Source organism: Falco peregrinus, chromosome 1, assembly GCF_023634155.1.
Source record: "Falco peregrinus isolate bFalPer1 chromosome 1, bFalPer1.pri, whole genome shotgun sequence".
In the NCBI taxonomy this organism is placed as follows: Eukaryota; Metazoa; Chordata; class Aves; order Falconiformes; family Falconidae; genus Falco; species Falco peregrinus.
This window is the reverse complement of record NC_073721.1, coordinates 99,439,191-99,452,256: the sequence shown is the minus strand read 5'-3', so window position 1 is coordinate 99,452,256 and position 13,066 is coordinate 99,439,191. Positions and strand designations below refer to the sequence as shown.

At 46.0% G+C, this 13,066-nt stretch overlaps 1 protein-coding gene across 2 annotated transcripts in view; it reads right to left on the bottom strand.

Moving 5' to 3' along the window:
• Nucleotides 1-2,267: 2,267 nt before the first annotated feature.
• Nucleotides 2,268-13,066, bottom strand: part of SYT16 (synaptotagmin 16) — a 78,141-nt gene continuing 67,342 nt past the window's right edge. For both annotated transcript variants that reach the window (XM_055793813.1, XM_055793814.1), the window contains one exon: nt 2,268-11,008. In XM_055793813.1, coding sequence (XP_055649788.1) covers nt 10,695-11,008 — 314 coding nt within the window. In that variant the 3' untranslated portion in view covers nt 2,268-10,694. The remainder of the gene's footprint in view (nt 11,009-13,066) is intronic.

Below are 13,066 nucleotides of genomic sequence, written 5' to 3'. Positions count from 1 at the left end.
AAAAATGTGACTTTTCCAACCGGTCAAAATAAGGATGAAATCAGGGATGTCTTGGCAAAACAACACTTGGTGCTTAGCCAAGGAATTAAGCCAACCCAAGCAAGGAATTAAAATGCAGCTGGAGGAAGAACAGGATAATCAGAACAATAAAACAAAACACAGCCAGGATCCTGACGAGACCTACACATGCTCATGCCGAACAGTGGGCATCCCAGCAAGAGCAGCAAATGGATTGCTAAGCCCGCTGCTGTATTTGCACAGCGGTGTTGTACACCAAGCACATAGAAAGCCTGAGTGTTCTACCACCAGTTTTATGGGTGGCCTCATTCAGGACAGGCTGCCCATACCTTGGCACCAAGACATACAGCCCATTCCCCGCTCTCCCCATGTTTAAGGCCAGCAGTTTTACTGTAGCGTGTACGAAGCTCGCACGGGGACACGGGCAGATCTGCCCGGAGGAACAAAAGCCACTCAGGTTAGCCCTGTGCTGGCAATCGGCCTGAGAACACCCACCCACTGCGACAATACCGCCTGCTCTCGTCACCACACAGCGGCTGAGGACATTCCCACAAGGACATCGTGAAGCTGCAGGAGCAGCGAAGCAGGTGTGGTGTCCCCAGCAGCGCCCACGTCCTTTTGAGTAGTTGCCAGCACCCCTCAGCGCTGGTTTTATGGGAGAAATAGGGAGGAGTTGGTGGGGGAATTGAAGCCAGTTGATGGGCAAGGTGAACTTTAAGTATTTTCCAGAAGATTGCACAGGATGAAACACGAAACAGCGCCAGGCAAGCGCTGCCCTGGTACCTCCTTATGCCTTGCCACCACCTTGGCAGCAGTGTCCACCTGAGCTCCCAGACCCCAGCGCAACTTGCAGATGGTGGCTGGCTCTGCAGATGCCCCCTGTGCCTACAGGAGCTGCCAGGGGTCTTCTGCAGCCCCGAGCAACCCCCCGCCCTACTCTGCAGCCAGACCTGCCGCTGAGTCTCAAAACATATAGAACATTGCAGCACCTTCCCACACACACCCCTCTCAGCTGAGCCTGGCCATCCCACCAGCGTTAGTCCTCAGCAGAACACCTATTTCATCACCAGTCTGCACCAAGGAGGTTGAGTTTTGCCAAACTCCCTGGTGTCTCTCTGAGCCTCCCAGCTTATCCCATTTCCCCACCGTCTTTCCGAGGAAGGACTCTGGGCTGGGTTTTCCATGTACCCAGACGCGGCAAGTACCGGTTGCTGTTGCTGAGGCTTCCAGGGACTGAAGCTACCAACTGTCTCCAGAAAAAGAAACTCTATTTCTGGGCTGGTCCTGGAAAGCCAGCCCTGTGGATGCCAGCAGGGATTCAGAAATCATCATTTCTCACGTCTCCCTCAAAGACGGTACTGCTATTCTGAGAGGAACAAACTACCCCCGGTTCAAAATTACCAATTTGGAATTTTTTTAGCTTGTCTTTCTCCATCTTAATGTAGGCATGGATTACAGCTGCGACCTGGCAGGAGTACACCACACACACAAATACATCACGACCAAAGGCACATGTGAGCAAAAGTAGCCACCAGATAAAGACATAGCCCTCACCACTGCGGTGACGTGACGTGCCTGGCCACCCAATTTCAGCTCTTCAGCCCCACACAAGCTCCTACCCCTGTTTCCAAAGCAAGACACAGCCACCCTGCGGCCACCCCAACCGCTACAGAGGCATCCTTCAGCATCCCATACACGTGGCCAGGATATCAACAAAGGAGACACGCTGGTGGCATTGACTGCCATGTGCCCTGGGGCAGGTGCCAACACATCCATTGGCGTACAGGACAAACAGTGGCTGGGGGACCACCACAGGGCAGGCACAAGGGGATGCTCCCCATGCTCCTGCCAGGGGCTGGATGAGAGACGGGGGAACAGCAGATGTCTAACACATCACCAGCACTTCTCCTCGCCCACGCAGAGCTGGCTGAAGGGTGGTATACAGAGGGAGGCAGAGACATGGCAGGGCATGGGAACCTCTTCAGTCTCCCAAAGCCCCCACAGAAGCCTCCACCTGCTGCCTCAGGGCCCCTTTGTTTGCGCAGAGGGACAGAGGGACCAAGACAGGGGTGGGGGTGAGGGTGGCAATATTTCCCATTCCTCCCAGTTATGCATTATGCACCGGACACCTGCATCTTTGTTCTGAACAAAACACGTCCACCTCTCCTAGTTGCATATTCACTCGGTTCTGCCACAATACAAACAAAAAGGAAGATACACCGGTTTTGCATGTCTTCATGAGCCATCTGCTTCTATTTTATTGATAAAAACCTGTAACAACAACGTTCAGCATAACAAAACAAGACTGTTTCTAAGGTTTGGATGGTTGTATGTGTGTGTGGGCAATTTCAGCCCAGAATTCTGTAGAAGCTGGGTTTAATGCTTTTTTTCCAGTCAGATATCATCTAGACATTAGTATTCCTAACGCAGCATATAATTAGTGAGAGGCAATATATTGTATGATCATGCACGTTAGCACTTAAGTAGAATAAAAATGTTTCATTGTCAAGTACATGAAAAGCTAAGAATAAACCCGTACCACTCTTCCTGTTGAATATCCAAACATCTTTTCATCGTATTTTTCATCTTTTTCATCACAGTTTTGCACTTCAGACATCTCTTTCAGTCACACACAGAGCAAGTGAAATGATGCTCATACCATTCCAGTGGCCTCACCAGTCAATACCAGCCATTTATTAACTAGATTGAAGGTATAATTTTCAGTGCAAATCTTTGAACTTTACAAAAGTGAAAAGGAGATATGAATTTGTTTCCTATAACCTCCACAGTATGAACAATTCTTCTTGTATAGATGTATTTATCATAAAAATAATTCAGCAATAAATTCAAGCTCTAGAAGCCCTGCTTTTGCACCGACAGAAGTTAGGGACCTGGCATTCTTATTAATTTTTCTGCATTGTTATTAAAGTGATCAACTGTTAGATAAATGTTGTGCTTGTACACCTCAGGCTGGGAGAGTGGAGATCTCTAACACTTTTGATGCCCCCTCAGCCACAGGGCTGAGTTACTCGGAACACCAACCGGCTCACTACCTGCCCACAGTCCTGGCTGAGAATACGGCAGCAATGAAGGGGGAAACCTTAGAGGCAAATTATTCTGCTAAATGCCAGGAGGGAGATGCAGTACGTGGTCTTACAATGCTGTCCCACTGCAATGTGCCCTGGCAGCAATGCCTGTCCACCTGCAAAGCTGGGGGAGGGGAAAGCCTACCAGGTCACGGCATGCGCAAAGGGGAGAGGAGATGGACACACACCTCAGCCACTGCATCGCCAGTGTCCAGCTGTGGCTGCAACAGTGAGACAACAAAAACCTGTACCTGCCAGAAATGGTATATTGTTCCAATATTGAAAGAAGCCAATACGTACGAAAAATAACATTATATATGGTATATTTAAATCAACAGCCAAATATACATTGAGATGTGCTTCATGCAAATGCCTTGGGGCACTCTACCATAAAAAACATTTTTATATATACACATATAAATGCCACACAGTATTTAAATGCTAAGTCTACCAAATGATTACTTCATTTACTCTTCTTGACAAACAAAATGCTACTAGGAAAAAGTCACTGAAGTTACAGTGGAGGATACAGCCCAGCGAGGCAAAACCCACAGCAATACCAGCAGAGGACTACGGGAGAGATGTGGTACCAATTTAATTGGAAAAATTGTGCTTGAGGTGCCACGTAGTGACAGCAAGAAAGTGGAGGATAGGTTTTATCCTGAGCACCATGAACATAAGATATTGCTACCAGGCACAGACCTGCCTTGCAGCAGACCTCTACAGATATTAATGAGAAGATGGAAGATGTGATGGTGGAGACAGCGTGAAGGAAAAGCACCTGGAAAGTGTTAACAAGACACAACAGGGATGAGGAAAGCTGGCAAAATTCTATGATTTTTCTCAGCTGCTAATGAAGACAGACATTTGCAATGTTCTCTTAAGTCAGAGAGATGAAGAGAGAGTGAAGTATTTGGTACAATAAAATGCCTTCCCTGGAGGTCAAGGCTAATTAACGGTTGTGGGACTCAGGAAAGAATTTAGCTTTTGTCTGTATCCTGAATCCTTCCCATTCTTCACCCATGACCAAGATCAGCTTTTTGTCTCGTTACTCAACGAGATCGGCCCATGCTGGGTATGACGTTACAGGGGCCAGACACCTCCAGAGTGGTATCTATTCCATGGTCACCCGCTACAGCTGGGAGGAAACGCAGGCGCCAGGGATAATGCCCTCACTTCCTTGTGCCTGCAGCTGGTCAAGGAGCTGTGATTTCTGTTAAACCACTTCTGTTAAGTAAAATTCAATAATTTTCTCTCTGATTTTCTAGAAAGATGAGCCACTAATAGGTCTGAGTGGAGCTTCACAGCTCCCACCTGCCTTTTGGGTCTCCAACTTTTTCCAACCTCAGCTGCCTAATGCTCACTAGATGCAACATGGTGATGGTACAGTTTTCTGTTGTGCAAGATCCTACAAACTACCACACCCTACCTGCACTGCTGCCATGCAGCAGATTTCCTTCTGCTTCATCAGTGGTACCTCATGGGATTCAGGTTCTTATGTCCCTGTGATGGGCAGTACCCAAATCTCATGCAGGTTCCCAAATCAGGATCAAAAAAGTCTCAGTGTTGGACTTCCATCTGCCTTTGACAAGCGCTGCTTTTTTCCTGCTCTCGTATGAAGACCTGTCGAGTGACAGAGCTTTGCTCAGGCTGTTCAGCTCTGCAGTAAGATCGCAAAATTCATCCTCCCATGACAAATTCAGGAGCAGAGGGGGGGAAAAAAGTCTCACCTTCAGTCTTCTATTTTGGGGGAGCAGCACAGGGAGAGCCCAGCCTGCAGCTCCCCTCTTACACCTTCGTTTGTACAGATGGCTTGTGTGGAGAAGAGACGGATTGTAACGCTAGAAGAGATGAATGGTATCTACCAAGTTCTTTATCCAGGCTACAGTATTGACCTATATCTGCTTCATAAAGGTGAAAAAACATGGATAGCTGTGTGGGTTGAGCGGGAACATCTTCCTGCTGCCAGCTGGCAAACAGCTTGGGGATTACAGCATGAGGATTAATAGCCTTTGTCATTTGTAAGTGCAGATGCTAACCTTACTCATATGACAGACTGATCTTCTTTGGATTCTGTGCCTGTTTGCTGTTCCAGAAAGATGACCTTGGGCTGCTGTGAGAGACAAAATATTTACACATTCATTTCTTAAGGCCTACAGCGTAGGCTGCAGGAAGACACAAGCTCACTCTGCACTGGGGATAAAAAAAAAGGGGGGGGGATGGTGTGGTGTGTGGAAGCTGTATGCCTTCAGCAGATCTGGAGCTAAGGAATCATGCAGAGAAACTGGGTTTCAGCTCAGGCTTGATGCCACTGCAGCCTGACTGCGCTGCTTTCTGGAGCACAGAGTGAGCAAACTCCCAGCTCTATGGCAGCACAAGCGCAGCAAGAGCCTTCCCTCCCCACCACCTTCCTGCCCACTGCTTGGGCTTCTCATTTCTTGCATGACAACTCGTTAAATCTGCACCAGATTCCAAATAAACACCCAAACCAGCTATGCTGATTTATCCTGTATGTCTTTCCAAGCTTTAGGATCTGTCAGTTTCTGTCTGCTTTTATCACAAAAGCAGATCAGCTGGGAGCCAGCATCACTGCCTGAGGTATGAGAATGTATCTGCTGGGGTAGTGCACGCTGAAGGGAAAAACCTGCCTCATTCAAAGCATGAGCTCTTCTGCAAACCCTGGCTGCCTTTTTTCCCCCCCTCAAACAATAGTTGCAAACATCACACTTAGTACATTTTAAATGGAAAGTCGATGCTCCTGCATACTAATTCCTTCAGACTCTGTTGTCCTTTTACAGAATGATACCTACAAAAAAAAAAAAAAAAAAAAAAAAAAAAGAAGAAAGCACACACGGAAGAGGTTGTTTCCTCTGCCATTAACTCGGTCCACATTGAGGGGAATGGGTGTCACTACTTTGTAACTATAAAAGTATCACAGCCCAACCAACAAGTTTCAAACTCCGTAAGTAAGAGAGCAGGGAGGCAAGGTCTTGATCATGAGCATCATAACTTTAAGATAACCCCCCCAGGAGTCAGCTCCCCTTGAGCCCCGGGATAATGCAATAGGGAGGCCATACTCTTTGCTCAGCCTTTCCGTCCACCTTTCGTGCTGAAGGGCAGAAGGCAGCTGAGAGGCAGAGAGATGAAGTGCTTTGATCATACAGATTAAAGATGATGATAAATATGGGAGCGCAAAAAAAGCTCTGCAGGCACGCTAGCTCCAAGGTCATCGCCAGCTTCAGCTGAAGGAGAAAATTAACTGCCAGCAGAGGAAACGCCTGTCCTCTGCCAAGCTGCCACCTTAGGCTTTATGCTGGAGAAATGATCAATAGCAGCTGGCGGCCTTTGGTTCTGTGCGTCCAAGAACATCTAAAGACATTCATGACTGAAGATCAGTCGACTATGTAAAGCACCAAATAACTTCTCAGGATCTGCAGCTGCTAAAAATATATCTAAGTATTGTCCATGCGCCCCAGGAGCTGCACAACCCATGTCACTCCGCAAGGGAAACGCAGACAAGCCAGAGTGCCAGGAGCAAGCGGGCCACAGCAGGATCCAGGTAATTAAAGACGCTGGTAAAATGGAAACCCAAACACATCAAATGACATAGCAGACCATCCAGATAAAGCCTTTACAAACGGACACTTCAGTAACCTATAGCTGTAGCTCAGTGGGCTAGAAGAGGTACTCATTGCTGTGGGCAACGGTCGAAAGTCACCATTATTACAGGGAATATAAACAGGGTGAGATCATTCTGTTCTGTTGTCGATACACACTAAAACCCAAAAAAATAAATTAACAGCAGAAAGCCTAGCAGGACAGGGGCGTGCTGGCTGGAGACAGACCAAGGAAGGAACAGACTGCAATGAGCTGAACGATGCTTTTCGAGATATGTATCCAGAGCAGTTGCCCACAGTATTCTGGGCTTATGCCAGTGCAGTTAGTTGCTTCCCACACAATGGTTTTGTGGGTTTTCAGGCTTCAACCCCCCCCCTCAAGAGAAGAAAATGCAAATAAGCTATAAGGGTATTCCAGATAGTGGTGTCAAAAGGGGATGAATTATTTTAGAAAATGAGCTCACTGGGAAACTCCATAATCTGGACTTGCAAGCACTCCAGCATTTCCAGGAGCAGGTCAGCCGTTCCTTTCCTGCTTGCTGAACTCCCCATGGGCCTCCCACAGCTCTTTTCCCCACTTGGAGCCCCACAGAAGCAGAGATCAGGCATCAGCATTGGCACCCACGTGGATGGAGGCCAAGGGAACACAGGGACCTGAGACTACTGACCATCGCCAACTGCAAGCCATGTGCAAGTCAGGATTCTCAAGGAATAGAAATCTTGCTGGAAATTCAGCCTTGTCAGCCACAATCAAAGGAAACAAGGGGTTAAAGCAGTGACTGAAAGGGCAGCGGTATTTACAAGAGAAAGACCATAAGCACAAGCGCAGCCTGTATCAATATTAGCAATGACTAATTCAATCTGTCAATGGGAAAAACTACGGGAGCTCTGGAACATGGGGAAGCTGCCACAAAGCCTTCATTTCATAGGCAGTCAATACTTAAAAGTAAAATAAACCACAAAAGCAACAAAAATCCCAAAATACAGCTAGCAAGCATGAGCACCCCCAGCACGGTGTTTGTCCCAAGATTCCTAAATCTCTCCATTGCTTCAGTAGGAACTTAATGAACCCCACAAACACATTGATCAAGGCATAGATGCACCAGCAGGTTTAGCAGCAGCTCCAAAACCCCAGTGCTCCCCTTGGCTCATCCATTTTCCCTTCCCTCCAATTTTTTTCTGGTAAAATATAAGGCCAAAACACTGTTGCAAGGATGCAGCAACCTGCTTCCATCGGAGAGCAAAATTCTAACGTGCTCAGATATTAACTTACTCTGAGCTATCTTCTCTTGCTTTCCTCTGACTCCCAACACTCTACACTGAAATTATATATTAAAATTCAATTCCCTTAATGCAGTATCTTCAGAAAAGATCTTGATGTGAAAATGGCAAGAAGTCCAAAACTAGATTGCTTTATTGTTTTCTCAAATTATCTTTTCCAAGATTTTTTTTTTAATCACACTGTTACAAAACTGGTTTATCTCCAGTTCACTGCTGAAACATATTATTAATCTACATTTTTCCCTTAGCTAATGGTGAAGCACACGAAACACTTGGCAGGTTCAAGAAGTTACAAAGAGAATCACAGTAAGTTTATTACACGTACACATCCCAGATAATAAAATTACTTATAAACACTTGTATATACATCTTACGCAGTTCAGGAAAAAAGATGCAGAGACTGGAAACCAACTGAAATCAGCAAATGCACCTTTTGAGTTGGGCTGCTTCCCCTGCTTTTTTTCCCCCAGAAGAAAAGTACGTGATAAAAACCCACTTCTATTCTGCTGTTTATCACTCATGCTCATTTTCTCTTGCATTGGTAATACAGCAGCATGAACAGTGCCGTCAAAAACATACTTGTTTGCTGAGCTGTATTTGGGTTAGATCCTGCTTTATGGTACGAAGCCCCAGCAGTGCAAAGCAGATTTTAATCTAGGCAGTGGAGGACAACCCTCCTGCATAGGATACCCACCAGTCTCACCAGAAAAATGACGCTCAGACAGGTAAGTGATAAGAATATATAAAAACATCGGCTGTGGAATAACTCGTATCGCCTGTATCAGAAGTCCTTCTACATGCAGATTATTCTGTCTGCCTCAGGAGGACAGACAAAGCCTGTGTGTATGACACCAACTGATAACCTGTATCACACCACTGCCCACAGGGTCTGGTTAGCCTGGCTGTGATGCAAACCAGCACCAAGGCTCAAATTTGGTCAAACAGCCAGTGCCACAATCTGCACTAGTTAGATTTGCAGAGCACCATTGAAGGGAAGGAGACAGCTAGCTGTGGTGCAGTAGGAGGCAGAATTTGGTGCCAGGGCTCAGTAAATGACAAAAACAAAACATGAAGTGATTCAGTACAGACAAACCTTTTCAGCAAAATATTTCCTGTTCCTTGCTACCATCAGCAGGAGCAGAGAAATGCCAGTCCTCTCCTAGAGAGTGCAGAGAATGGGAGATTGGGCAGCTGACAGTATTTGAAGATCTCAGCACCTTACTGCCTACATACCATCATTACATTGGAGGACAAACATCCTCTGCTGTCACACGGAGCACCTCAACAGCTAACAACTGCTAAACTTTCAATAGCCAAGTAGCAGACTAAGACATGGCCCCTTATCCATCATCTCCATGACTTTAACTCACAGAGACAGGAAAAAAGATTAAAGTGGAAGATGACAACACAGTCTGAAAAGTACCTACATAAAAGTGTCATCACCTCATCCAGCAAGCCTGCTCCTTGCACTGTTTTCAGTTAGAGTCAGGAAGCATAATACTTTTCTCTGGTGTTAGTTCAGCAGAGCCAGCAGACCCTCCAGGGGGTCCTCTGGATCCTGTTCCTTGCCTGCAGGAGAGCTCACCTCAACGATGAGGTGACATGGCCTGACATCCTCTACTGCTCAGCGTGCCAAGAACAGTCCCCTTGCAGATCCCGAGGAGATATTACAAGATAGCACACTTGAAGAAGAGCCCTCAGCAAACTGAATTGTGCTTAACTGCATCACAGAGAAAGCATGGTCTAAAGCCTTCCCGTGTGATGCTCACAGAAATGCTTTTCTGAATAAACCTCACTTTTAAAAAACAACGTACCACGTAAGTAACACATGGGCAAAACAGTGATGCAGAAAAGAGTGATTCAGGCACAAAGGTGGATGTGCAGCTTTTTCTGGTCTTTTTTGGTATTTGTGATGACAGAAGCCATGAACTTCAAGTAAGCATCTAAACATGCATTGTATAATTGCAATATAAAACTGACGCTAGTTCTCTCTCGTGCAAACCTATGGCAATGCAGGCTAACAAGTGCACAAGATGCCTAATTAAAAATACTGGTAGTGTTTAGTCCTAATATCAGTTGCTAGTACAGGAGAACAGTAGTAACGTCTAGGCACTTAAAAGTTGACAGAGAATTCAAGAGTGCTTTCCCATGCTGCCTGAAAAATATATCATCCAGTCTACAGTGGTATAAAATGATTATTTCTAGGACTTAGAAACATGGTAACAAAAAAAGGGAGAGAATGTGATCTGCCTGCAGGTCAGCCTTTCTGTGAGCTATCTGCGTGTCAAGAGTATTTGCAAACTTCATTAATATAAATAAGGGCAGAAACAGAAGAGAGAGTTTAGCCCAGAAGAAAACAACATCGAAGTCAGTCTGTGACGATTAAGCCTATGATAAAAATATTAAGACAATGACCAAGGAAAGAATTTTGTAGGTATTCCCATTGCTTCTTCCCAGGGTTAATTATTTGGATGTAGAAAATGCAGGACAACCTGGAAAGACAAGAACTAAACTTGCTTCCTAGGCGTTGCCACCCCTTTAATACTCATGACTGCTGACATGGAAAACTCAGGTTAAAGTGTATGTGACCTGTCGGAGCACAGTGATTGCCATGGGATAGCTCTTCTCTGCTGACTGAGAGCAAGGGAAGACAGCCCATAGTCCCAGGACCCGCAGGCTGCCCTGGTAACCACTAGGACTCCAGTAGCGTGTGCCACCTGCAGACCTGTGTCCCCTTCGATTCCTTCATTTCCTGCCAATGACTTTGCTCTTCCTCCCCGCTGCTGTTCTGACCCATAGAAATCCAACCGATCATCTCTTTGCGCTTCATGCTGCGCCTGTTGTACACGGAGATCATTAGGGTGACATCAGAGAGCTGGAAGAGGGCGACCTGGAAGATGAAAGTTTCCTTGTAGACAGGGTTGGGCTGCCCTCGACGGATGGAAGTCTTGCAGCGAGACATCTCCTGACCCACAGAGTTGCGCAGGCAGAGCTTTCCGTAGGTGTCTAGGACAAGAAAGAGGAAACAATATGTTTGGAACAGGTGACAGACTATATGAAAGCCCCAAGCAGTCAAAGAACACCCAAAAAACCCTGCAAGTAGAGCAGCCTGTCTGCAGTGAATAACAAATGAGAGCTGGACCGCTCTCCTTAGCAAAATCCATGGAATGAGAAGCAGCAGGTGAAAGCACCTTATATTCAGCTGGGGAGAAAAACGAATAACTGATGTGTGTTTCAGCCCTGCTCTCTTGGAAAGAGCAGAAAATCTGGTCCCCAAGCCTAGCAGACTTGTCTAAGATTAACCAAAACTATTAACATCTCTACATCAAATGGTGCATCTCCACCTTCTCTTCTCCCTTACAATCAAGTGCCGTTGGGGCTGTCTTGCCGGGGCTTCCCTTGGCTGCACTTGCCTTCCCACTTCTATGACCTATTACTTGAAATAGCAAGCAAAAAGGGTCCTGAAAAAAGAGGGAAAGGAAACTTGCATACACAGTGAAATTATTTGATCTCACATCATAGTTTCAAGGCTTCTTCCAAATTCTCACTTACATTTTTGGTGGACTCAAGGTCAATTTTATTCACTATTTCAGTCAACACAAGGAGTAAAAACGCTTAATAGATACAGGGAAGGGATGGTCCAAGTCAGTGTTCCCATAAATTCACCCTTAAAACTTTTGTTGCCTCTTGTATTGATTAGTTCACCTCTGTTACGCGGTCACTAATACCACGGTCTCAAGCAGAGCTCTGTGGTCCCAAAGCTCCACAGACCCAGCTCCGTGTAAGTTTTCACTTCACTCTGCACGTGATGGTAACAGAGCACTTGGCTAGAAAAGTCCCCTTCTAGCCCCTTCGTAGTCTGTGCCTGGGTTTCTGCAAGTGAGTATTATTTTAGAGCGTGCTGAAGATAGAAAATAAATAACAAGCCTCCGTCTCTTGTCTACAGCATTTCTATCCTCTTCTGTTCCCATTTGATGTGCTATTTTACGCACTTATCTACTGAGCAACACAAGGTGTGAAATTACACTTCAGGTGTGAAAACACTTCTGTGTCTCCAAAGCAAGGCTTTCCGCTCCTCTCAAACTGTTCCTCTGAAAAAGCTGTCAGGAGACTGACAATTGAGGAGCAAATTGTAAGCCCACACAGCTGTACAGCTATCGAGCTTCTGCCGGGAAAGTTCAGTCTAATCATTAACTGGGGGTGCCAGCTTGCCTCCCCGCGTAACACTGGAGATGAAGTAGATCTTGCCAACAAAGACCTCCTTGCTAGACAGAAAAGCAGACTTGAGGCATGGAATAGCTTCCTGATTGTATCTGGGAAGCAAAGAACTGCTATATCAAGAGGTGGCCTAATTCCCATGGTAGCATTCAATATTGGTGGTGCTGAGGGACCGAAACCTGTAACAACTTCAGACCCCTCGCAAACACAAAGCGCAAGAGAGGACTCTCTCTTCCAGCTCAACTCAATGTGAAACCATGCAAGATAACCACCAGACACAATCTCTTGCAGTACTTGCAGAGGCGTCACTTTGCTTCCACTGACAAAGCATAACCTGCACTGACGCATTCCTCACGTGGAAGTCCTGGATGCTGGTCTGAGCCTGCAGGGAACTCCCTGGAAATAAAGATAAGTGGGGGGTGGGTAGGGGGTTTATGGATTTTCTTAATGTATTCACCCTTTTTTTGTGAGAAGGGGATTTCAAAATAGTGAAAAACCTCCACCAGGGTGATTCTTAAATACAAACAAGCAGCCAATTAGTATGATTCCCTGTTTGAACTTTAAAATTTTTCTTACTTTCAAATTGAAATCTTATATTTTCTACAGAATTTCAGTGCATTTCCCAAACCAATCCCATTGACAGGCAGAAAGCTGAAGTGGCTTGCTTCTGCTGACACACAAGAGAGGTGAGTGCTGAGACCTACGAATTCAGGGAGATGGGACCCTCTATTTGCTCCTGGCCCAACACCTCCATTTCTCTCCACATATGTCCTCGCTGCCATATCGCTTTCCCCACTACCCTCTGAGAACTGCTTTGCTGAGGGTGAGGGCATTTGATTGGGATCA